This window comes from Micropterus salmoides, unplaced genomic scaffold, assembly GCF_014851395.1.
Source record: "Micropterus salmoides isolate LMB-PRFRI ecotype aquatic unplaced genomic scaffold, ASM1485139v1 Ms_hic_scaffold_11, whole genome shotgun sequence".
Classification (NCBI taxonomy): Eukaryota; Metazoa; Chordata; class Actinopteri; order Centrarchiformes; family Centrarchidae; genus Micropterus; species Micropterus salmoides.
The window spans coordinates 13,013,698-13,039,602 of NW_024040152.1; the positions used below are offsets into that span (position 1 = coordinate 13,013,698).

A 25,905-nucleotide genomic window follows, 5' to 3' on the forward strand; every position below is an offset into this window, starting at 1 on the left:
GATCACTGCAAACAGTCCATTGTACTGCACCGCCCCTGATTCAGGGGGAGTAGGCTTAATATCTGCATAAGGGTAAAGATGAAAAAGAGAGGACAAGTCATTAGACGTACAAGTCATTTGACACTGATGAAATGGTATACAGCAAAAAAGAGTTGTCAGTACCTTTAACTTCTACCATCTTGGTGGCCTCAACAGAGAATCCAGAAGTTGCGTCTGATGCAATGCAGGTAAAGTTTTGGAAAGTACCGGGATTGGAAGGAGTCCAATTGAGTTTGTTTTCACGGATAAATAAGGGGCCGGGGGGTAAACTCCCCTTGAATTTCCATTTGACAGTACATTCCACATTTAAGATACAGCTCGTCAAGCAGCTGAATTCACTCAATGTGCCGACAAACACAATGTCAGGTCCGCTGATGCTGACGTTCCATGGACCAGCATCATTTCCTGGGGCACCTGGGAGAGAGGAGTCAGTATGAAAATATCAGACCAATGTGTGATGTACTATGTAGGTTTTCTACGCCTGTCATTCCACTGCCCATGAAGCATCTATTAGCTATTGTAGATAAACTGTTTTCTATTGTGCTTTCCAGGCAAGTCTGGAAAAATTTGAAGAAAGATTCTGTACATTTAAACACATTTTAATTAAAGAGAAGCACCTCCTCTTGTCATTTTTATATTTCTCTTCCTGTTGTTGATCTCTTGTAGGTCAAAAATTAAACAATTAACACAGAGATTAATGTTTTTCAGCCTTTAGCCATCACACTAAACCATCTAAGTGCTCATATATTAGTTTTTTAATGAATCCTTGGAGTAACTGTATGTGTAAAAATCCGCAGTCTGTAAAGTAAGTTCTCTTACCCATTAATGCCACCAGCAAAACACAGGAAAGATTCTTCCAGTTGAGTATCATAGTAACGTCTCTCAGGGCTGCCTCCGCTGCGGGTTTAAAAAAAGAACTACAGTTCTTCCTCTTTTTATGCCATCTCATCTTCTAAACCTATTACTCAAACATTACTCATTTCAGCCACTCCCAAATTTCATTTGCTTTAAAAAAAAAAAGATGATGAAATCAATACAGTAACTATAGGAAACTTCCCAGAACCATGACGGGAAACTTCATTATCTCTACAAAGGTCAGCTCACTAACCTTTTTGAAGGTTTTTGAATAGTTTTGAAGTTGTGCGGTGATGTGATTTTGTTTTTGTTTTTATTCTATGGACAAGGGTTAGTCTAAATAATCAAAAAAACAAACAGTGACAAGACAAGGAGAAACTGTTTTAATAAAAATGCACAATTATTCTTGACACTTTTGTCTGAGCATTGTATGAAACACTATGACCTTGTTTTACATTAAAGCATTATGTGTTTCACATAATGTTTCACATAATGTTTTACATTATGTGTAGTTCTCTTCTCCTCCCCTCTAATGGAAGATGTAAAGTAAATGGCCTGAATTGTTTTTATTGGTACAATGGTCTCTAAGCAGTAACTTACAGAGACAGTGAATACTGTCTCTGTTCAAACAGGTGGGGCTTTTCATGTGAAAAGCCATCAAACGCTAAATTACACACAGGAGTACCACAGGGCTGTGTGCTCAGCCCGGTCCTTTTCACCCTCATCACCTAGGACTGCGTCTCCATTCACATCTTAAACACCATTATAAAGTCTGCTGATGACACCAGTGTGGTAGGACTTCTTAGCAACAATGACGAGACCTACTACAGGCAGGAGGTCCAAATTTTGGTCCAACAATTTGGTCCTAAACACTATGAAACAAAGGAGGTTAATGTGGACTTCAGGAGGTCCACAGTCCACATCAGTTGGGAGGAGTGGGATCTTAGAAACCCACATAACAATACAATAGAACAATATTCTACAAATTCACAAAGCACTGTATGCTGTTGTTGCCTTTATCTATTTATTTATTACTAATGTCGGTTACTGTTTATATGAATTTTATTATTAATAGTTTTATACTGTGTTGTCTAGTTCCTCTGTCCTGTCTGGCGTGTAATTTTACTCTGGTGTCTTGCTGCTGTCTCTGAGATACCAAAAATAATTTTGTTGTAGCAATTACAAAAATAAATGTCCTAATTTGTTGCTGTGATGACAATAGGTTGGCAGAGCAATGTATTTAGTCACACTGAACTTTGAATTTATTGCAGTAATTTTATTTCTGTAAACTGATTAAATTTTGCGCAATATTTCCCCCTCCCTTCATTTTATGATATGTTTTTTTTTTCTTCAGATTTCTCCCCTATCCTAGTTACTGAACTTCCCCTGCATTTATGGTTAAATTCACCCACAAGCTATTGTGCCACTTGATTCTTTGCACACTTTTATGGAATGTGCCATGAACATTGTAAATATGAAAACAAAGACACCAACAAGCAATTTAAAGAATCATTTGCATGTGATCTACACATGTCAGTTAATGAAAAAAATGTTTTATTAATTTGAATGAGCAATCAAATTATTTCTCTCTTTGGTCAAACTTGTCAAACAATAATCACTCATTCAGTTGTGTGCCATGTGACAGTTAAAGAAAAAGTTATGTTCAGGTTGAACAGTTGAACGAAGAGTGTACAGAGGTTAACAAAGGGAAACAATTTTGATCAACTTTGATTTTTGATGTGATTCTGAATCCAGCACTTGATCATTTGGTGATTTTTGTTTCCATTGACCATTTTGTTCTTAACAAATTATACAATGTTAAGTAAATATTTTGAACTTTGAACTATTTCGTTCATTGAGATCTGAAGTATCCTGAACTACTCCTGATCACCACTTGCGGGAAAAGACAGAGATGTTTCTGACAGATCACAGTTTCTGCGTGATTGTTGGATAGACTTGTGAGGCATTTATTGTACCTGCAGATATCTATCAAACAACCACTGGACACCTCATTGAGATTCTTTTAAGTTTGACAACTATTTGTTCTGTCTGTTTCAAGTGGAACTGGAGGGAAATCCTTGGCTGTTACTTACTTTTGCATGCTAGATTTGTTTGATCATTATGCCCGTAGATCTCCACTTTGTGAGATACTAAAGTTTATCTTTATCATCATGGAATTAAATTACAACGGTGTATATCTTTATTGGGCTTTAAACTGTTCCTTTGGAAAAACAGACTATAGTTTCTTATTGAAATGACAAATTAACAAGCTCCATTGAAGTCAAGTAGTTTCCCTGTCTTGAGAAATACCACTGGAAAGGTAAATTAAATACTGTTAAATAACAAGTAATATTCATTCTGTAAGATGTAAAATAAATATTAAAATTTATCCATAACTGAAAAGCTGCAAACTGGAATCTCAACTATTTGAGAATATTTCCAGTCAGATAAGTGCACTTTGCATTTACTGCACACAGGCAAACAAAGGGACAGGAAAGATATTGTATGTCTAATATGGCATCATGTGCCTTCTGACTTCAGTCATTGAAATAACTGTCATGAACTGGTTGATGATTAACACTGATAAAGTGCTTTGAGGTAAACTGAAGTCCAAATTGTTCCTCTTTAAAAGGAACTGCGAGGGAGGGCCAGGGTTCTCAAACACAGTGGTTCTCAACCCGCCTGTATTGGTAAGGATTGATGAAAATAAAATCCACTTTTTTTCTGGAGTCGGGGGTTGCATGAATTGTTTCTGCTTCTGGGGAGCTTGACCTTTTTTCAGAACCACCGGTCTAACCGAATGACAGCTGCTTGTGGCCTCCAGCAGAGTGCAAATTGAACATTTTTAAATTACCTAGCCAGGTAAAACTCCCAAATTCCACAGTGAAAACAACTGGTGTGCTTATTGTAAAAATGATCACAAAAGATTTAAAATGAAATAATATTATCGTTATCTCTACAAAGGTCAGCTCACTAACCTTTTTGAAGGTTTTTGAATAGTTTTGAAGTTGTGCGGTGATGTGATTTTGTTTTTGTTTTTATTCTATGGACAAGGGTTAGTCTAAATAATCAAAAAAACAAACAGTGACAAGACAAGGAGAAACTGTTTTAATAAAAATGCACAATTATTCTGGACACTTTTGTCTGAGCATTGTATGAAACACTATAGCCTTGTTTTACATTAAAACATTGTGTGTTTCACATAATGTTTCACATAATGTTTTACATTATGTGTAGTTCTCTTCTCCTCCCCTCTAATGGAAGATGTAAAGTAAATGGCCTGAATTGTTTTATTGGTACAATGGTCTCTAAGCAGTAACTTACAGAGACAGTGAATACTGTCTACTACTGTCTACTACAGGCAGGAGGTCCAAATTTTGGCTGAGTGGTGTTTGGACAATAATTTGGTCCTAAACACTATGAAACAAAGGAGGTTAATGTGGACTTCAGGAGGTCCACAGTCCACATCAATTGGGAGGAGTGGGATCTTAGAAACCCACATAACAATACAATAGTACAATATTCTACAAATTCACAAAGCACTGTATGCTGTTGTTGCCTTTATCTATTTATTTATTACTAATGTCGGTTACTCTTTATATGAATTTTATTATTAATAGTTTTATACTGTGTTGTCTAGTTCCTCTGTCCTGTCTGGCGTGTAATTTTACTCTTGTGTCTTGCTGCTGTCTCTGAGATACCAAAAATAATTTTGTTGTAGCAATTACAAAAATAAATGTCCTAATTTGTTGCTGTGATGACAATAGGTTGGCAGAGCAATGTATTTAGTCACACTGAACTTTGAATTTATTGCTGTAATTTTATTATTATTATTATTAAATTTTGCGCAATATTTCCCCCTCCCTTCATTTTATGATATGTTTTTTTTTTTCTTCAGATTTCTCCCCTATCCTAGTTACTGAACTTCCCCTGCATTTATGGTTAAATTCACCCACAAGCTATTGTGCCACTTGATTCTTTACACACTTTTATGGAATGTGCCATGAACATTGTAAATATGAAAACAAAGACACCAACAAGCAATTTAAAGAATCATTTGCATGTGATCTACACATGTCAGTTAATGAAAAAAATGTTTTATTAATTTGAATGAGCAATCAAACTATTACAAATGCAGTATCTCCCATCTGAGAGTTACATTCACTGCATTCTTTCTTTGGTCAAACTTGTCAAACAATAATCACTCATTAAGTTGTGTGCCATGTGACAGTTAAAGAAAAAGTTATGTTCAGGTTGAACAGTTGAACGAAGAGTGTACAGAGGTTAATGGGAAACAATTTTGATCAACTTTGATTTTTGATGTGATTCTGAATCCAGCACTTGATCATTTGGTGATTTTTGTTTCCATTGACCATTTTGTTCTTAACAAATTATACAGTGTTAAGTAAATATTTTGAACTTTGAACTATTTTGTTCATTGAGATCTGAAGTATCCTGAACTACTCCTGATCACCACTTGCGGGAAAAATCAGAGATGTTTCTGACAGATCAGTTTCTGCGTGATTGTTGGATGGACTTGTGAGGCATTTATTGTACCTGCAGATATCTATCAAACAACCACTGGACACCTCATTGAGATTCTTTTAAGTTTGACAACTATTTGTTCTGTCTGTTTCAAGTGGAACTGGAGGGAAATCCTTGGCTGTTACTTACTTTTGCATGCTAGATTTGTTTGATCATTATGCCCGTAGATCTCCACTTTGTGAGATACTAAAGTTTATCTTTATCATCATGGAATTAAATTACAACGGTGTATATCTTTATGGGGCTTTAAACTGTTCCTTTGGAAAAACAGACTATAGTTTCTTATTGAAATGACAAATTAACAAGCTCCATTGAAGTCAAGTAGTTTCCCTGTCTTGAGAAATACCACTGGAAAGGTAAATTAAATACTGTTAAATAACAAATAATATTCATTCTGTAAGATGTAAAATAAATATTAAAATTTATCCATAACTGAAAAGCTGCAAACTGAAATCTCAACTATTTGAGAATATTTCCAGTCAGATAAGTGCACTTTGCATTTACTGCACACAGGCAAACAAAGGGACAGGAAAGATATTGTATGTCTAATATGGCATCATGTGCCTTCTGACTTCAGTCATTGAAATAACTGTCATGAACTGGTTGATGATTAACACTGATAAAGTGCTTTGAGGTAAACTGAAGTCCAAATTGTTCCTCTTTAAAAGGAACTGCGAGGGAGGGCCAGGGTTCTCAAACACAGTGGTTCTCAACCCGCCTGTATTGGTAAGGATTGATGAAAATAAAATCCACTTTTTTTCTGGAGTCGGGGGTGGCATGAATTGTTTCTGCTTCTGGGGAGCTTGACCTTTTTTCAGAACCACTGCTCTAACCGAATGACAGCTGCTTGTGGCCTCCAGCAGAGCGCAAATTTAAACATTTTAAAATTACCTAGCCAGGTAAAACTCCCAAATTCCAGAGTGAAAATAACTGGTGTGCTTATTGTAAAAATGATCACAAAAGGTTTAAAATGACATAATAAACTCACAATGTCAAAATGTTCAGTATCTGTACAATAACTAATCCTCATGCCTAAGCACCCGTGTTAACAAACAACTAGATAAAATAGGACATTTTATAGCGATAATGAAATGCCAAGCCAACACTGGAAATGACAGGGCTATCAGCTAGCTCACATGAGAGAGCTCATTTAAAGTAAAAGAAAAATGCTAATAACGAAACTCTGTTGTTTGACGCACTGGACTTTAATGAGCCGCTGGGAGTGATGCAGGCAGGCAGGAAGTTCAACTAATGTCAAGGTTAGAAAATGATATGGTCCATTTTAGGAGAGTCTGAAATTGTTGATTCTTGAGGAATGAAAATGGGAAATATATTGTAATATTTACAATTACATATAAGAAAAAAACCCTAAACTGTGGGTTTTGCCTCTTTCTAAGTCTTAATTAAGGGTGTCAGAACCCCAATGTTCCCCGTATTTCGAACCATGGGCTCCAGTCTAACCTGACCATCATAGCCAATGCAGTCAGTTCTTGTGAACCTGAGCATAAACTTGTGTGCATTAGCATTTGGTTGAGGAGCTGGTTCTTCATTCGTGTGTCATGACAAGGAGCCATCAGTCCTTCACATTGAGGGGAAAGGTATAAGTAGTCTCCTCTGGCAGGAGTCTGTTAGTTGTTCCAAAGTGCAGGACTAAAACCTTTAGTGAGGCAGCCATTAGCGGATAAGGCTTGAGGATCTGAAATCAGCTGAAAGTGTTGAAATCTTAAAAACGTAAATTTAAAACCTACCTTTTCACTAAGAAAAGACATTATTTGCTGTATTTTATTCATTTTTCATTAAAAAGAAAAAATAGATATCATGTAGACATTTACTTGACTGCAAACGCTGTGGCAGTATCAATGATCTATCTCAGACAGCAGCTGCCCTGGTGTGGAATAGGATGTCTTTTTTTGTTGTTTTATATAAACAGTATAGTTTTAAATAATGTTTTAGTTTTGTTTTCCCATTCCAACTAAACCACAGGGCTAAAATGATATTAAACAGATGAGATAACATCCAGAAATAAAGACAATAGAGGACGCCACCACACCAGGGTTCTCTGTCTCCCTCACCTGTTTGAACTGTGTCACTCTTTTAGCTGTCTTATTTGTTCAGTTTCAGAGGGGTAACTTAGAGTAGCATTGGGATGTTATTAACCACAGGTGTTGTGAAAGCATGTCAGTATAAATGAGCCAGTTATTTTCTACATAGAAGTCACAAGACTTCACAAGAACCTCTTTTCAGAGTGAATCAGCAACACATCCAGGTCAGAGGTCAATTTCCAGTCAAACAATGTCTCATGATGCTAGCAGACACCGTCATCATTAGCAACATCATTAGCAACAGTTCAGAGTTATTATGTGATCAGAGACATTAATTATACATTGAATAATTTTTCAATATTGTAGAATCAAAATTTTCAACTGTGTGATGACATATGCTGACAGTGATACTGTATCTTTCATAAAACCATACTTTTACTGTATGTGTGTACAATTCTGTGTATGTTGTCTACATTTTTGAAAAAGAAATCCTGAAAGCCATTTTCTTTTGTACACCTTTATTAATGTTTTTGATTTCATGGCACTAGGCAGAAAATACTGGGTAAAACTCAAAACAGAATCCAAGGCAAAACAAGAAATGAAGACACCATAAATACTTGATGTTTTGTCTGCCAATTCCCCTGATTTAAAAAAAAACTAATATTTTATTTTTTCATACGGGCAGAATGCTATGTTTCAAAATAGTTAGAATAGAAGTCACCAATATTCTTCTTACCTATATGTCAACATCTCAGTTTGGTTTTTCACGTGTGTTTTTATGAATGAGATAAACGATTAAAAAAAAAATTCTAAACGGGCAAATTAAGCATTAAAAACAAAAACACTCAAAAAGCACCAGCAGTCCCAGGCTGAAGATCACTGCAAACAGTCCATTGTGCTGCATCGCCTCTGATCCAGAGAAAGGAGTGCCTGTATAAGGCGGAGGATGACAAACAAGTCAAGTCGTCAGACATTTAACAAGTCATTTGACACTAATGTAACAGTAGACTAGAATAGTAGAATAGTACCTTTAACTTCTACCATCTTGGTGGCCTCAGCAAAGCGACCAGCTGCTGCATTTTTTGCAACGCAGGTGAAGTTTTGGAAAGTACCGGGTATGGAGGGAGTCCACTTGAGTTCATTTTCATGGACTGAAAAGTAAGTTCCAATGGGGAAACCACCCCGGAACTCCCATTGGACAATACAGTCCACATTTAAGGTACAGCTCGTCAAGCATGTGAATTTACTCAGTGTGCCAGGAAACACAATGTCAGGTCCGCTGATGCTGACGTTCCATGGATCAACTACAAAAGATTAGAAAGTTCATATAAGTATGCAAATATAAATTTTCTCCCTTGCTTCCTTAAACCATTCTTCACTTCACGAAAAAACTTACAACTGAGAAAATAGCCCAGGCTGAAAACGCGTGACTGTCCTATAGAAGTCTCACACTGGTAGAATCCAGCATCAGAGGGCAGCAGTGAGTCAAAGTGAAGTGAAGTGTTGTGCAGCAGCTTCATATTTTCACGCAGGGTCACTTTCTGTCCATCTTTGTACCAGACCACCTTGTTCACCACGTGTGATGGGCCTGAAATGTCACCATATCTAGAATCATGGCAGATCAGTTCCAGTGGCTGGTTGAGAGATGGGAGGGTGTTTGGTGGATTGATTTGCACTGACACTAGATCTGCAACAAAGAACACCAGATAGAGGGGATTTCCAAATCATGAAGGAAAGAAGCACATATGGCAGGGATTTAGGGGAACACACATGATATGCCACTCTGCATCTTATGCATTTAATAATAGATTCAGTACATCTTTGACACAGCTGCAGCACTGAAAGAACTGAGATGTTTGCCACTCTTGGAAACTGCTAACAGCTAATTTTGTAACATGTAGCAATACCTGTCAAATAAATGGAATAGAGTAAAAGTCCAAAGTACCATATTTTCCTCTGAAATGTAGTGAAGTAGAAGTATAAAGTAGCTTTAAATGCATATACACAAGTAAAGTACAGTACAATTTTTTCCCACTACTGCACAATTGGAATAGCAATGAACCCGCTGTACTTACTCTCAATTTCTACAATGGAGGTCATACTGCTGGACTCTCCTGTTTCTTGATTTAGCACACTGCACTGTAATTCCACTGTTCTGTCCAGTCCATCTGGTGTCCAGGTTAATGTTTTGCCGATGACCGTACGGCCCTTAAAAGACCATGTGTAGATGCAGTTTGGGACGCAGGAAGAGGAACAGTTGAAAGTGGTACTCAAACCTGCTGTCACCTTACCGTACCAGACAATCTGCTCCCAGGCATCCAAACCTGGTGCACCTGAGAGAGAGGAGGAGTCAGTATGACTAAATCAGATGATGTGTGATGTAGTTTCCTTTTCATTTTTATCCGTTGACACATGAGTTATTAAAGCTTTGTACTCTGGTTGGTATAACAATGCCTGCCCATGAAGCTATAATACTATAACTATTAGTTATCTTACTATTGTGATTTCTAGGCAAGTCTGCAAAGTCACACTTACATTTAATTTATTTTATTTATTCTGTGGCCTTGCTGCCATGTCAGTATTCCTGGTTCTGTAAAGAGCCATGGAATTATTAGCTGCAGGATTTTAAGGTTATTGGTAAAAAATAAAGATGTCCTTAGAACAAATTTCACTGTGTCTTTTACTGTGTTTTCTAACATGCAGTATGTTGTATTTTTATGTTTCCTTTCTTTTGTGAAGACACCACTGCCATGTTTGTGTGTATTTTAACCATATTATCAGCATATTACTTTTCAGTACTTTTCAGTACAGTATTTCTTTGTAATTTAACCACCCATAAATCTTGTCCATTGTGTCTGAAACAGGCAAACAAATCCAGGCAGAGAGTAAGTAAAATCTAATCCAAATATAGGGAACAAGTCAATGTCCGGTTTGTGTACTCTTTGCCAGACACCTCACTTTTTTCTGCTTCATGAGTTCATCGCTCTTCAGCAATTCCTAATATTTGGATCTATGGTGTTTGGACTTTGACTAATTCCTTATATTTGGATAGGATTTTACTTACTCCCTGCCTGGATTTGTTTGCCTGTTTCGGACTGACTCTATGTGTGTGACTGCCTGGCTAACCAATAAAGTCAAACTATACCCTGTGTCTTGTGCTTCTCTCTGCACCCCCCTCCACCCCAGTAGGCCTTTACATTACTCATATCACTTAATATGAGTAAAAAAGCTATTTCACAGATGTTTCACAGCAGTGTGTCAAGGCTAGTCTGATCCTCAATTACATCATTGAATCTGATGATTAAAATCCTTACATACAGTAGGATACATGAAGAGCATATTCAGTTTATTAGGACAATCAACAAATTTACAATTACCACAGAGATGAATGTTTTTCAGCCTCAAACTAAACCATCTAACTGCTTTATTATTGTATTATATTAGTTTTTATTTTTTATGAATCTCTGGAGTAACAATATGTGTAAAAATCTGCAGTCGGTAAATTAAGTGCTCTTACCCATCAATGCCACCAGCAAAACACAGTAAAGATTCTTCCAGTAGGGTATCATAGTTACATCTCTCATGGCTGTCTCCACTGCGGGTTTCCAGTACATACTCTTTTTATACCAACTCATCTTCTAAACCTATTACTAAAATATTGTTCATTTCAGACACTCCCAAATTTCACACCATCATCTTCTTCAAATCCAGAATTTACTTAATGACGAAATCAATGCAATGAGCAAAGGAAACTTCCCTGAAACATGACAGGAAATTACATTATCATTACAGTACAAAGGTTAGGTCAGTTTAGGCCACTATTGCAAGTTGTGGTGGGATGTGAGGTGTGCTTTTGTTTTTATAAATATGGATTACTCTAAATCTGGAGATTAAACAGTGACAAGATAAAGAAAAACAGTTGTGCTGAAGTTGCACAATTATTCTGAACAGTTTTGTCAGAGCATTGCATAAAACACTAGATGGCACTGTTTCACAGCAGTTTGTCATTATGTGTAGTTCCCACCTCTTTTTGAGGAAGATGTACAGCAAATGGTCTGAATTGTATATTATTACTACAATAACCTCTAAGCGGAAACTACACAGACACTGTCATTATGTATCCTCAGTGTTGTAAATTCAAATGTAAAGTACACACTAAGACCAGTCAGTAAATAAAATCTGTCAGTATTCTGTGTCCAAACATGAGGGGCTTTTTGGTGAAAGACTTTCAAAACAGTAAAGGTTGTGAAAACGCTTTTTGGTGAAAGGCTTCCAAAACAGTAATGGTTGTGAAAACGTTTAAAAGTAGCCTTCCTTTTAACTTTGATTAAGACGTTAAAGGTCATGAAAAATACCTTGATTCATGGCTTTAGTTTGTTGACACCTTTCCTGATTTTAGTGCACTGTTGTTTGAGTAGATTTACTGCTGCAGTGACGTTGGCAGAGCAACGTATTTGGTCACACTGAACTTTGAATACATTGCTGTAATTAAAATGCAGTGTCATTCCTGGAAATGGATTTCATTTTGTACAATATTTTCCTCTTAAACTCCTTCCTTCTCCTCTGTTCTTTTTTATGAGATATTCTCTATTCATTTTCTTTTTAATTTACACTTTTGAGTAAGCAAGCATGAAAGCAACCTTTACCATTGTGCTTGGATGAATGGTGAAATCATCATTTGCTAAAAGAGAAGAAGAAGAGGTGTTTTTATAATTTCCTCTAACTATCTTCCTCAAACTACTCAAACTATTTAACTATTTTAATGACACAGCGAATGCCAATATTAAAAAGACTGTATCATTACCCTGCACTAAGTAGGATAATTTTCCTATTGTAGCCGTAGATACCTTTACTGAACTTCCCCTGCATTTATGGTTACCTATTAACCATTGCAAATGACATACACCCACAAGCTATTGTGCCACCTGATTCTTTGCACTTTCACTGTATTTATGGGAAGTGCCATATACGCTGTAAATATGAAAACAAGAGAAATAATGAGACTCTTTGCCTTCAAGCACCAAAGAAAAAGAGATAACATGTGCAATGTCTGCATAAGCACAAATGTCACTAAATGCTCTACATAGTTAATGAAAAAATAGTTTATTAATCTGAACGAACAATTGCAAATACAATATCTCCAACATGAGAGTCACATTCATTGCATTCTTTCTTTGGTCAAACTGGTAAAACAATTCAAAAATTCCATTGGGTGCCAAGTGACACTTAAAGAAAAAGCTATGTTCAGTTTTGAACAGTTGAAAGAAGAGTGGACAGAGGTTAATGGTAAACAAAGAGATCCCTAAATGTGTAAATCCATTTGAAAGGCAAAACCTAAACTCCTTAAAACCTTTGTAAGGGGTACATAATTTTCCCCTTATGTACACCTTAATTAGATTAATGTAATATGTATTCTCTATTATGACTCTTTACACATCAAATCTGCATAGCAACAACAGCCCATTTCATGGGAAAGTAGACAAATAAACACAAATACACCAATCACAGACTTGGTATTTCTTTTGTCATTGGTCACTTCCAGACCGGTCAGCTATAAAGTGGCCGATTCATAACTCCATAGTATAGCAGTGAAAAATTCCTAAAAGGTGTGGTTGTGTTGCTCTAGTGAAATACAAAATAGTACAAACCTAAGTGACTAGAAACTAAGATGCGACTTACTTAGATGTGAAGAAATTGCCGTTGCAGAAGAAATCATAGTCATATTGTCATCTGGAAAGCAGCTTTTCATGTCAGCTACAGTTTGCCCCTGAATGTTCACCTTCATTGAAAAGTAAAGGCCTATTAAGGTATAAATTAAGGAGTAGTTTTCATGTTTTTTAACAGTTTTTAACCCTACAACCCTTTTAAAAAGAGCATATAATCTAGTAAAAGTACCTTAATATATACAGCCCATTAATTTACAAATTAATTATTCCCTTAAAATCTCTTTAAATATACCTTCATTTAATCATTATTAATAGGTAAACTACAGGTAAAGAATTAATTTATTCGTTGTCATAGTGATTAAGGTGTGGTGTTTCAATGCAGGTGAAATCAACTGTGTGAAAAACTCACAGGGAGTTTGAGCTTTACTCATGAGTAACTTATGGGGGAAGGGAAATTTGGCCAAACACTCAGATTCACTCACAGATTCATTAGCTCAGGTTGGAAGAGGTTGGTTCATTCTCTTTATCTCATTTATTTTGAACCTATCATCGTTTTAAAAAAGAGAGAACATGTAAAATATAACTTGCAGGTTTGTATAACAAAAGAGCAAAAAAGTTAGCCCTGGTTTCACTTTTTTGAATGACTTCCCTGTTGGCATGAGGCCTTTCACAGAAATATGCTGACAGTGTAAGCTCCTCATTGTAACACATAGCAACGTTTAGTGACATTTACCATAAACTTTCCTGAATTACTCCTGATCATCACTTGCGGGAAAAGATTTTGATATTTCTTACAGGCCACAGTTTCTTAAGACTTAATAAGACTTAATGCATTTATTGTACCTGCAGATATCCATCTAATAACTATGTTTGACTATCAGCTATTGCTTCTTCTTCTGTTTCATGTGGAACTGAATCTCTAGTTATAGTTTACTTTTGCAAGCCAGTGTTTTGGATCATTATGCCTATAGATCTCCACTTTGTGAGATCCTGAACTTTATCAGTATGGAATTAAATTACAAAGGTGTATATCTCTATTAAGCTTTAAGCTGTTCCTTTGGAATAAAAGATTAAAGTTCATTATTGTAATGACAAATCAACAATCTCCAGTGATGTAGTGTCAATGTAGTATCCCTGTCCTGCGAAATACCACTTAGTTAAAGTAAACTTTTCATTTTCTAAGACGTAAAATGAATATTAAACAAATTCATAACTAAAAAGCTGCAAACTGCAATCTCAATTGAAATCATACAGCAAACATGTGGATTCAAATTTATCACAATACCAGTATCAAACAGTAGGCTCAAACAAAAAACGGAATCACATATATATATTTCCACTCAGATAGGTGCACTTTGCATTTACTGTACACATACAAAAAAAGGGATAGGAAAGATATTAAATATAGTGCATTTCATCTAATTGGGCATCATTGTGTCTTCTGACTCTAGTCACTGGAATAATTGTCACGAACTGGTTGATGATTAAACACTGACAAAGTGCTTTGACTAGTTAAACTCAAGTCCAAATTAGTCCTCTATAAAAGGAACTGAGAGGAGGTGCAGGTTTCTCTACTGCAGTGGTTCTCAATCTAGTTTTATTTCTGTCGCCCGTATTGTTACGGATATAAAAATGAACTCCACTTTTGCTGGGATGGTGGGCGCATGAACTGTTTTTTGCTTCTGAGGGGCATGACAGAAACATTTTGAGAACCAGTGCTCTAACCGCATGTCAGCTGTTTGTGGTTTCCACTCTAACCTGAACAGCATATCCACTGCGGTCACTTCTTGTGAACCTGAGAATAAAGTTGTGTGCAATTAGCATAAGGTTGAGGAGCTGGACTCTTCATCCGCTGCAAGTGGACATCATAGGAAGGGGGAGAAGATGCTGCAGGAGGATTGTTGTTCACGTTGACCTGAGCGTATTCTGATGTCTTATTCTGTAATCCCAGCTGGACTGTCCCACCATCTTTGTTATGAAACCTGATATCTGCATAGTTCAGCTCCTAGAAACAAAAATGAGGGGAGTGAGAAAGATATTAAATCTCTTTTTGATTCAAAGTTAAGAGAATCTGATCATCTCTAAAATCTAACATTTACAGTTATGTGACATTAGATAAAATATCAACAAATATCAGATTAATATTGCCAAAACAAGAATAGCCTTAAACAAGAGAGGCTATATCATATATGTTATGTTTTAGACACATATACACTTCAACTCCACTGGGTCAAGTGAATATCCTCTTCCTGGTTCAAAGTCTGATGCTGAGCACTGTGGTAAACACAGGTCCTGGATGAGTGCAAGAGGAATCCTCTTTCAATCAATCTAATCAAACCTGATCGTAAACTGGCCATTCTTATATTAAAGCACACTTTATAAATAATCTTTTCTCAGCATCTTGTATTTTCATTAGCTCATGCGATGTTGTATTTTGTGCAGATTCACATGCTACTTACTACTGTATTATTCTTGAGTATTACCCATTTCTTACTACTATTACAACTTCTACTGTTTATAATGAAGAAAGGTTAGTGCAAACTGCTGAATTGTTTGGCATTTAATAATTCTAACACTGAACAAAGGCATAATTTGTACTGTATCACATTGTGCTCTATATGTAATAAAATCATTAATTAAATATAGCTGATTTATTTATCCTTTGGATCCTCGAGTTATTGTTTACTCATGTATATAAAACATAACTCCAAAGATGATAAATCAGTCATTACTTGAAATTACATGTATTCAAATGCAAACATACATGTAAGCGGTTATATGCAATTTGCAATGGAACATGGGCATAAATTTTGAACTGAGAATCATGTAGGCATTCCCAGATTAACTGAGTAGCTTGATTTCTCTGAGTCATCTGGTTTCTCAATTGTACACACTGATGACTTTTACCTGACTTCCTGAGAATGCTGTGTTGTTCTCGCCTTTAGCTCCTTCAAAACACAGAAATAATAAACACTTAGATGAATTCAATCAAGGGAGTAAATGATACTGTATAATAATACACACATACTTGCATTACACTTACCAGTTCTGGTGGCAGTGTTTCTACTATTGGATGTTTTTGTCTGTTTTCTGATTAGAGAGATAATGAGTCATTAGTTTCTAAATTAGATATTAGACAGGTATTATCAGACTTTTGAAACATATTAATAATAATAATGATGATAACAACATTATGTGTACTTAGTAACCAGGTAAGCACTTTACGTAAGCTGCTTTTGATTACGTGAAGTCAATTTTGATGATCATAATTGTGTGTTGTTGGGAGAAACAGTAAAAATATTATGCAATTTCAGAAGCTAAAAAACCCTCTCTTTTACACTGTTGCTCCTGGTTCAGCAAAAAGAAAGGTAAGACAGGTCTAGCTCAGAGTAATTTAGCTGTCCCCATAAGTGTTTTCTCACATTCTAGCTTAACTGAATACATAAGCACAATTTCTAAAAAATTAAACAGGGCTGTGTAGCCTGCAGTACTGTAAGGATGAACACTGATGAAAATATTAGTTTTGGACAAGAGAGTCAGAGTCGAAGGTAAAGTCAGGCTTAGGACTATATAGACAATATACATATTTTGAGACAAGCAAAAGCATCCTAACACTCCCTCCCACCCTGCAGCAATCTCTGTGTTATGACTAAAACGGAATTAATTGATTCTTAATAATTAAAAAATGGCTTCCTGGTTCTATCTTAAAGCTTTTTCCCACTTACTTTTTTCGATAAATGTAGTACCCTCCACCAGCACCTGCTCCACAGATGACTAAACATGCAATTACTATTCCAGCGATGCAACCAGCCGAACAAGGTGATGTTTTGACAGCTAAAATAAAAAAAGGGGACAAGAACATGATTTTACACCATTCTGTAGACAGGAACTATAGTGGATACAAAGCATACAATAATTTCTCCCTTTCTGTAATTTCACAGTGCATCACTTATGAATATCTATTTTTTCATTTTAAGAGTATGCCTTAACGTCTCCTTTAGCTGGAGAACATTATTGTTTGGCAGAAAGGCTGATTTTGCTTTAGTAAACATGCTATCACATTTATGCTTTGCTTAAACGGGAACTCTTTGTGTCCCTATTGTGACTTCAGATGAAGGTGCATAAAAACAGATAAATTGCCTTAAGTGATGTCACCTGAGTCAGGGGGGACTTAATAAGACTTTATGCATGAGTCTGGGGATGTGGTGTTAAAAGGGCTTACTAGACCTCTGCACCCTGCTCCCCACCTCTGCTTGAGGCTACTCTTAGTGACAATAGGAACTAGCATAAAAAATCCAAATATCTGACCAAAATTTGGACAGTTGAGTTGCACTTTGGGTGATTTTGTGTGGTTTTCATACTGTTTTTTGAATTGTCCTTCAAGAGTTCCACAATGTTAAACTGCAGAAGTGAAATGCAACATTTTTTTGTAATCTTTTAAAGGTGGACGAAGCGATTCTAATCCAACAAAATGACAAATGCCATGATATAGAGTGAACAACCACACATCAAGTTTTGTAACTAATGTTAGTGAACTGTTGCTACAGTTGCTGCTACAACGCCAACATGCAGAAAGGACAAGACAGTCCCAGAGTCAGCAAAACAGCTTCAAACAGCAATACTCACAAATTTCCTGCTATTATAGCTAACATCCCAACAGAAGCAGCCAGTCACAAATCATGGCTAAATTGGATGGAATAGTGTTGTGTGGTTGGGTGACGGCCACTTTATTTGTTTCCTGTTTACAGATCCAGGGCTGAGTTCAAACACTGTTTTGTTTTTCGGCGCACGCACATAAAAAACAGCTAGCAGACTGTGAGGAGATATTTGCTGAATTTGACAAAAAGACGTGTATTGGATTAAAATTGCTCACCCCACCTTTAATGCCAATAAAGTGGAGTTTTTCTAAAATAAATCTTACTCTTAATCTTAGACTTACAAGCTACTCTTGATATCATCAGAAATATAACATTGTGGAATAAAGTGGTCAACATCCAAGAGCATCAACAAAAAGCAATCAACTCCATCTTATTACCTGTTACAGACAACTGGTGGACCGCTGATGATGATGTTCTTCCAGTTACATTATTCATTGCTTCACAGATGTAGTTGCCACTGTCAGAAAGTTCAGTGATGTCTTTAGCAAACACAGAAGAGTTGTGTATCTCAGTCCCATTCAGTGTCCAGGTGTAACTAGCAGATGGTGTGGACTCAGCAGAGCAGGTTAATGTTAAGTTCTGTTCAATATAGATCTCATTTGGACCTGTGATTTGAACATTTTCTGGTCCATCTGAAAAAAACATAGTTGTAAAGTTCTTACAGCAGCACAAATAATAACTATGAAATAAAGAATATGAAACTTGTGTTACATGCTGACAAACCAAAACCAGTCGCACACAGTTATTTATGGCAGTCATCATTTTGAACAGTAAATGTACATTGTACAGTGTGTTACCTACAGTTAACAACCACGGTGTATGTAGCTTCCTCAGTGTTGATTGGGTTGCTGATTTTACAGGAATATTCTCCACTGTCTTTTTTATTCAGACTGATAAAAGACAGCACTCTGTTGTTATCGTGAAGTATCATGTTGTCAGTCAGAGTCAGATTTGAGCCGTCCTTCACCCACTTTCTGGTAAAGACAGTGCCAGCTGCGTCACAGGTTAGGTTGACAGAGCTCCCCTCAATCGGCATGTTTGTTGATGATTTGACAGAAGCACCTGATATTCTCTCTGTAGAACAAAACATCACAGAATTTGTGTGAAAACATGAACAACTGACTGTTACTGTGTTACTATGGGGTTGATTGGGTGAGTAAATAAATATAATACCATTGTGAAGGAGCAAACATTACAAAAAAATCTTTAACAATTGAATTAAGTCGACAGTTGCAAGAGTCGTGATCTTTGCCAGGTAACATGCTCTCCATTTGTTCAAATGTTATTGTTTCAAAGTTTTGACCACAAGTCATAATAGAGCATGAAATCCTTAAACCTGAAATAAAGTTTTTTGCCTCATGGAATCAGTGGAAAAAAGCTGTAAACACAACATTGACACATAATTATTGTTGATAAGTTGATACAACTTTCTTTGGATACCAGTGACCTGGATGACTGAGAACCTTCACAGACATACAGCAAACTTGTTAGTAAACAGTTGCCTATTTTTTAGGTTACACATTTAAGGAGATAGATGAGTAACTTGTATCACATGATCGTAGCATGTAATCTTCTGCTGTTGACGTCATTTCCACATTTCAAAAAACCCTAACTGTTCTAATTAGATGTAAGTGCTTTATGACTTTTACCGACCTGTAAGAATAAATGAACAAGGATGAGTTGGCTGGCCCTCAGTGGATAAATAAGAAGAACCAGCTCAAGCCCATCGCTTTAGGGGCCTACACTGGGTTCTCTCCTAAGTTCTCTCCTAGGTTAGGGTGCAAAGTCGAGGCTTAGTAACTACTTAGTTAGTTTGTAACAAATTAGCTACTAAAATTGGTTGCACCACAATTACTTGGGGCAGAACCTAACTAGTTTTGATGTAAAGTCATAACTATTGCGAGTGGCCAATCAGAGATCCTAGATTCCATCATTATAGTTTTGTGCACATTAGCTTTCTTGCTGGTATGAGCCACATGGCATCATAGCACATCGTAATAATTTGATTATCAATAAATAAGGGCTCTGCTGGATTGCAGTGTTGCATAATTGTATGCAATTTATAAAAAAATGATGCTGTGTGGCAGAAAAACTGCAGTTTAACAATTGCTGAACTTTATTCTGTGACATTTAATGATTTACACCTACCCTGGGCTATGTGTAACTATCTAGTTGTTACTTTCAGAGTACAGTTGTAACTTATTAATTTAAGAAATGCATAAATAATGAACCAAGCGGTATCCATCACCTTGATAATGACCCCACAGAGGTTAAATGGCTGGGATTCCCTGCTAGTCAGTCAGAACTGAAGAAGCAAAACGTATTCAACCAAGTCCATTGGATTTTAACTTTCCTTGGATTACACAAATAATGTTTTTCTTGTCTTTTGTTATTTAAGATGAAGGTAATCTGATCTGAGAGCACACTTAGCCAAACACAAATTATTTGGCGTTAAAGGTGGGGTATGTGATTCTAATCCGATACACGTCTTTTTGTCAAATACAGTAAATAGCTCAAGGTCCATAGCTGTCTGTTTAGTGTGTGTGCGCAAAAAAAACACAGCCTTGGCTCTGTAAATGGGAAATGTTTACAACTAACTATATTATCTATATTATGCATTTTAGCTTTGCAGCAGCAACTGTGGCGTAAGTTTGCTAACCCACGACTATAGCTACTTGCTGTGTCATCATTTGCTCCAAATCATGGTATTTGGTGTGATATTGGATATTTGTCCAGAATGGCAACCCCCACCTTTAACAGAATGCTAATTCCAGTACTATATCCAAATGCCACTACTGACAATAAAATGCTATCTTGTTGAATGTGCCACTACGTAAAAACCTATTCATTTCAACTTACCCAGTACAGAGACAACTGATGGCTGAGAAGTTTGATATCTCATGGTTTTTTTGTTAAAGGCCTGGCAGCTGTAGTTACCACTGTGACTCATCTGAATGTTTATCAGTGTGAGCTCTGGTCCCGTATCAGACTGCAGGTCTCCATTCAGAAACCAGTTAAACAAGGCAGAGGGTCTGGAGACAGCTGAACAGGACAGACTGGTGTTTGATCCTTCCTCAAAGTATTCTTGTGTCGGAGATATTGTGAAATAAATATTTTCTGGGCCATCTACAGTGTGTGCCGTATGGGGAGTAAAAAGCAACAACAAAGTAGTAATGTTAGCAGCTTGAAGAAAATGCTACTTAACATGCAGCTTAGCTCAGTGCGACGCCTCAGTACACCATCAAATGAAGATCAAAGATGTATCTTTGAAGCTGTATGTCCACAGCACAGAGCAAACTGCATGAATATAGTGCAAGATAAATGTTATGCACATGTAGGTTAATAACTCACAGCTGATGGTGAGGTTTACAGGATCACTTGTGCCATTACTGACAGGATTGAACACACGACACCTGAATGGTCCCTGGTCATAGCGGGTCACATGACTATAGTGAGAGTGGAGCCTCCATCTGTGAGCTGAACTCTGTCGCTGGCTGTAACCTCAGAGCTGCCGTTCAGCCAGAGGAAAGAGAGGGAGGATCCAGACGAGGAGCAGGACAAACTCATAGTACTGTTGAATTCCACCAAGTCTGTAGTGTTTGAGGTTACCACAACATTGGAAACACTTGCTGTGGGTGAAAAACACAGTGGTTTTATACTTGCCAGCTTTCTTGCCTAAAACAGGGGACAATGTTCAGTAGAGGGTAGCAACATAGAGCATGGGAATGAATCCCATTTGATACTATGAGTAATAAGGGGTGTTAAAGGTTTGTATTTGAGTTGGACATGTAGTCATGAGAATGTGGACTTGAGACTTTACATGGACTTAACATTAAAATCCTACAGCAAAAATGCAGAAATAAGACAAGGGAACACGTGTTTTGCTTTTCATAGTGCGGCTGAATTAATATAATAAATTGTTTAAATTGTTCAAATTGTTTTTTCTACATATTCAGTGTTTTTTTGAAGATAATATATGCATCACTGCAGCCACCTGACTCATAGCATACATTACTTCTGTTATGGTTCCACCGTTTATTTACTGGTGATGAGCAGGATGAGCTTAGCTGTCCAACCCATTTTGCCTGTTTGATCATTATATCTTAATGCTTTATCAGTGTTAGCTTATCTAACAGGTTTATCTTGCTTTATCTTTTAATTAGCCACAACGACATTCACTTATATACGCAAAAGTTAACTGTTAGCCCACCAATCAGACTGGATGGCAATGTCATTATCAGTCACTCCAAAAACAACTGAGATGTGAAAGACAATATAATCTGTCACCAGACTAGATTACTGCAAAGATATTACAGTTACCGAAAATACTGTGTATTTAAAGAGGTGGTATTATGCTCATTTTCAGGTTCACAATCTTATTTAGGTTTTGTACCAGAACAGGTTTACATAGTTAAATTTTTTTTTAAAACACTGTATTATTGTCATACTGCACATTGCTGCAGCTCTACTTTCACCCTGTCTGTTGAAGGCTTCGTTTCAGCTATGGAGTGATGCGTCCTGCCTCTACATGATCTTGTAGGAAGTTGCACATGCGCAGTTCCCAGTTAAGGATTACTAGCCAATCAGAAGCAGAGAAGGGCGGGTCAGTGAGAAGCCGGTGAGACAACAATGAGACCCATGCGAGCTGTGTAGTCTTGTCAAATGTTAAAAGTGAGGATAATGTTGCAGCGTGTAGGCTCATGTTAGGCTACGTATTGCCAGCCTTCAGTCACAGATAATTAGTAATATCACTAATTAATTTTACTTCAGTCACAGATGCCGACACCCTCGCCTTAATAGAGGCAATGATCAAGCTGCAGTCAGTGTTTAACACATCAACGCTGACCGCCACGTTTTCGATTATTGTTTTTACTAGGCAATGGGTAAAATTGGATTTGATCACAGAGCTGGCCTACTAGGCTATTCGCTAAGCACCCCCTTCTGTTGGGTCGTCGCTCCCCCCCCCTCCCCCCCGCCTTTCATTCTGTGGGAAACACTATGTTTACATACAATAATTGGGATTCATGTTGATGAAAATGGGTGGGCTGCCTTTTTGCTATCTTGGTTATGGAGTAATAATTCACCGTGTTGTCCACCTTTAGATGACCTGCATTAAAACAACATGGGGCGCAGTGTCAAAGATTCGCTTTTTGGAGTCCATCTTCAGAACATTGTAGTTTCATCACTGCAGGTCACGCCAGTAACATCTGCCGTCGCCTAGAAAATGGCGGTCGGATTCTCTGAGCTCCGCAGTCCTCTTTTCCTAAGTCCTTATGAATTCTCCTTCACATCTTTCCTTGACCTCATGACATTTTCCATTGAGGTCAAGGAAAGGTGGTTAGGAAAGGAGATTTTTTTTACTTTTCAGATGCAGCCACGGCTTCGGTTCAGCTGTAGCCTACATGTTGCTGACCAGCTTGACAACATAGACTGGATCAATAGTTTCAGAGTGGTGTTATTAAATCTGTAACAAAAGTATTTTTCATCCATAAATTTATAACTCTATACTCTATATCACAGTAACAACTTTGAACTTTAAATCTGCAACAAAAGTATTTTTCATCCATAAATTTATAACTGAGCTCTGTCTCACTTTATGTCCATTGACTGCCTGGAGGGTAGCTAGTGTTTGGAAGGGAGAGCAGAGGTGTGTGTGCTGCAGCTCAGTGTTTTTCCACCGGTGTTTTTGAGGGTGTATGACTAGCTGCTTGGCAAGCTTTATATGACGCACACTTTACGCTGGACTACAAACTGCTGTTTTCAGGCAGTTCAGAGCAGTGTTTTCTGTGCGAGTGGGTACTCCCTTTGGGCTGGACTTTGCAAACCTGTTACATGCACAAAAAAGCTATATAGCTCAATAAAGGAGAGGGAAAAAGCCAAAAAGCATAATACTACCTCTTTAAATAGTGATTGTTTTAACTATGATTGTCCTCAAGTTGCGTAGTAGTTATATTTTCTTGCAACAACCGTTCCTGTGCTACTGATCTTGAGTGCAAACAAATGTTTGTACTGTTTCTGTTTGTGCCACAAATGTTAGTACATCCTTTTTTATATTTAAGAAAGTTTTGCCTGATACAATTACTAGTACATCCCCAAATCCCGTCATTAAAATCCACATTTCTTTGTACAAAACTTTGTATTCAAACTTACCCAGTACAAAAACAACTGAAAGCTGAGATGTTTCATATCTGTCCGTTTTGTTGTTCAAGGCCCGACAGCTGTAGTTTCCACTCTGACTCTCCTGAATGTTCATCAGTCTGAGCTCTGGTCCAGTATCAGAAAGCAGGTCTGCATTCAGAAACCAGTTAAAGTGGGCAGCAGGTCTGGAGTCAGCTGAGCAGGACAGGATGATGTTTGAACCTTCCTCATAATATTTTTGTGTTGGAGAAAGCTTCAAATTAATATTTTCTGGGCCATCTGAATTCGGGATAAAAACAGAAAACAAATCACCAAAATGTAATGAAAAATAAAAAGGCATTCAGCTTTAGCTCGCTGTGCGGTATTCTAAGTGATTATTATGAGCAAGAAAAGAAACAGCTGTACAGTGTATTGTAACTGAACAGCCCTGCATTAAACACTTTCTATATGAAAATGACTGTATAAAGACTTAGTTGACACTGTGCTTTAGTTTGCAGTTGAACTGGATTCTGTTAGGTTGAAAATCGTATTGCTAATAAGTTGTCCAAACCATGACGGAACAAAGAAATAAACAAAAAAAAGCCACTCTTTACTAAGCTGTGACAATAATCTAAACTATCTCTGATGGTTGTATACAGATGTTGTCAGATAAAGTACTGTCATGTGGGTTAGCAACTTACAGCTGATGGTAAGGTTTACTGGATCACTAGTGCCATTACTGACAGGATTGAACACACGACACCTGAATGGTCCCTGGTCATTGCGGGTCACATTGACTATAGTGAGAGTGGAGCCTCCATCAGTGAGCTGAACTCTGTCGCTGGCTGTAACCTCAGAGCTGCCGTTCAGCCAGAGGAAAGAGAGAGAGGATCCAGAGAAGGAGCAGGACAGACGGACAGAGCTGCTGAACTCCACCAAGTCTGTGCTGCTGGCATTTACTATTACATTAAAAACTGTCTCTGTGGGTGAAAAACAAAATAGTTTTGACTCGTAATATTTGTCAAAATAACTTTTTACATCATTCAGCCCAAGCCAGAACTGTTGTAAGACCCCATCACTCATCGGAAGTTTAATCAGAAATTTGGTTTTACAGGTTGTTTATAATAATATATAATAATAGAAGTATTGCTATTTGTTTTTATCTTAGTATTGTGTAATTATTATTATGTTGTTAAGTTATAACATAATTAGATAGATCTTATTTGAAATCAATGAACACCTAAACACAATTATGTGAACAGAAAAAATATTTATTTCTCAATTGCTATAATCTCCTTTCAGCACTGAAAGAGACGCAATATGAAACATTTGCTCACCATGTACAGACAGTCTGGTGGTTCCATGCTTTTGTGCTTCTCCCTGTGGTGTAACGGTAACTCTGTATTCTCCACTGTCATTAAGAGTCAGATTCCTGAGTTCCAGAGATGCAGTAGATGTGAAATAGGTGATCCTGCCTTCATACTCTGGTCCAGTTATGTTTCCAACATTTGAAGTGATTATGTTTCTGTCACCAAAGTTCCAGCCCACTGTTATAAAGGGTTTCTCTGCTGGAGTCAGTGTTGTGGTGAACATCACCGTCCCTCCCACAGCTGCATTCAGAGGACCGTCTGGTAACAAACCAGCTCCTTTGGTTAAACCTTTAAGACACAGTTACAGGTCCGAGAATAACTAATAGTTTCAACAATATCCTTGATCGCAAAAACAGTGAGTTGAGAGCTTGACGTGAAGGTTGTTCAATCATAACCATTTGAAGCAGATTACATTTTGGCCCAGGATCTTTCCCACATTATGGAAATCAAGTCTAACAAAGTGGCGAAGTTACTAAGAGACCAGGGCCCGTATTTATCAAGCTTCTCAGAATTACTCATAAGAACACTGCTAAGAACTGACTTAAAAGTGAAAAAAATCTTGGCTCTGCTTAAAAGTTAGTTATCAAGCATCACAGTCCTAATTTGAATGAAG

The 25,905-nt window shown here is 37.1% G+C and overlaps 2 protein-coding genes across 2 annotated transcripts in view; both read right to left on the minus strand.

The window, feature by feature from the left end:
* Positions 1 to 7,982: 7,982 nt before the first annotated feature.
* LOC119897359 lies at positions 7,983 to 11,132 on the minus strand. The gene is made up of 5 exons (XM_038711003.1): positions 10,999 to 11,132; positions 9,557 to 9,814; positions 8,878 to 9,168; positions 8,510 to 8,785; positions 7,983 to 8,411 (listed from the first exon to the last, which is right to left on the minus strand). Exons 1-5 carry the CDS (start codon positions 11,114 to 11,116, stop codon positions 8,311 to 8,313), a joined length of 1,044 nt encoding a protein of 347 aa, XP_038566931.1. The 5' UTR covers positions 11,117 to 11,132; the 3' UTR covers positions 7,983 to 8,310.
* A 1,648-nt stretch (positions 11,133 to 12,780) lies between these two features.
* The window catches only part of LOC119897360 (carcinoembryonic antigen-related cell adhesion molecule 5-like), a 138,723-nt gene continuing 125,598 nt past the window's right edge, over positions 12,781 to 25,905 (minus strand). Inside the window, 9 exon segments of the mRNA XM_038711004.1 lie at positions 12,781 to 15,152; positions 16,055 to 16,095; positions 16,191 to 16,237; positions 16,873 to 16,981; positions 18,183 to 18,437; positions 18,607 to 18,879; positions 20,665 to 20,931; positions 21,157 to 21,249; positions 21,252 to 21,434. Of these exon segments, the coding sequence (XP_038566932.1) occupies positions 14,928 to 15,152; positions 16,055 to 16,095; positions 16,191 to 16,237; positions 16,873 to 16,981; positions 18,183 to 18,437; positions 18,607 to 18,879; positions 20,665 to 20,931; positions 21,157 to 21,249; positions 21,252 to 21,434 (1,493 nt within the window). The 3' untranslated portion in view covers positions 12,781 to 14,927.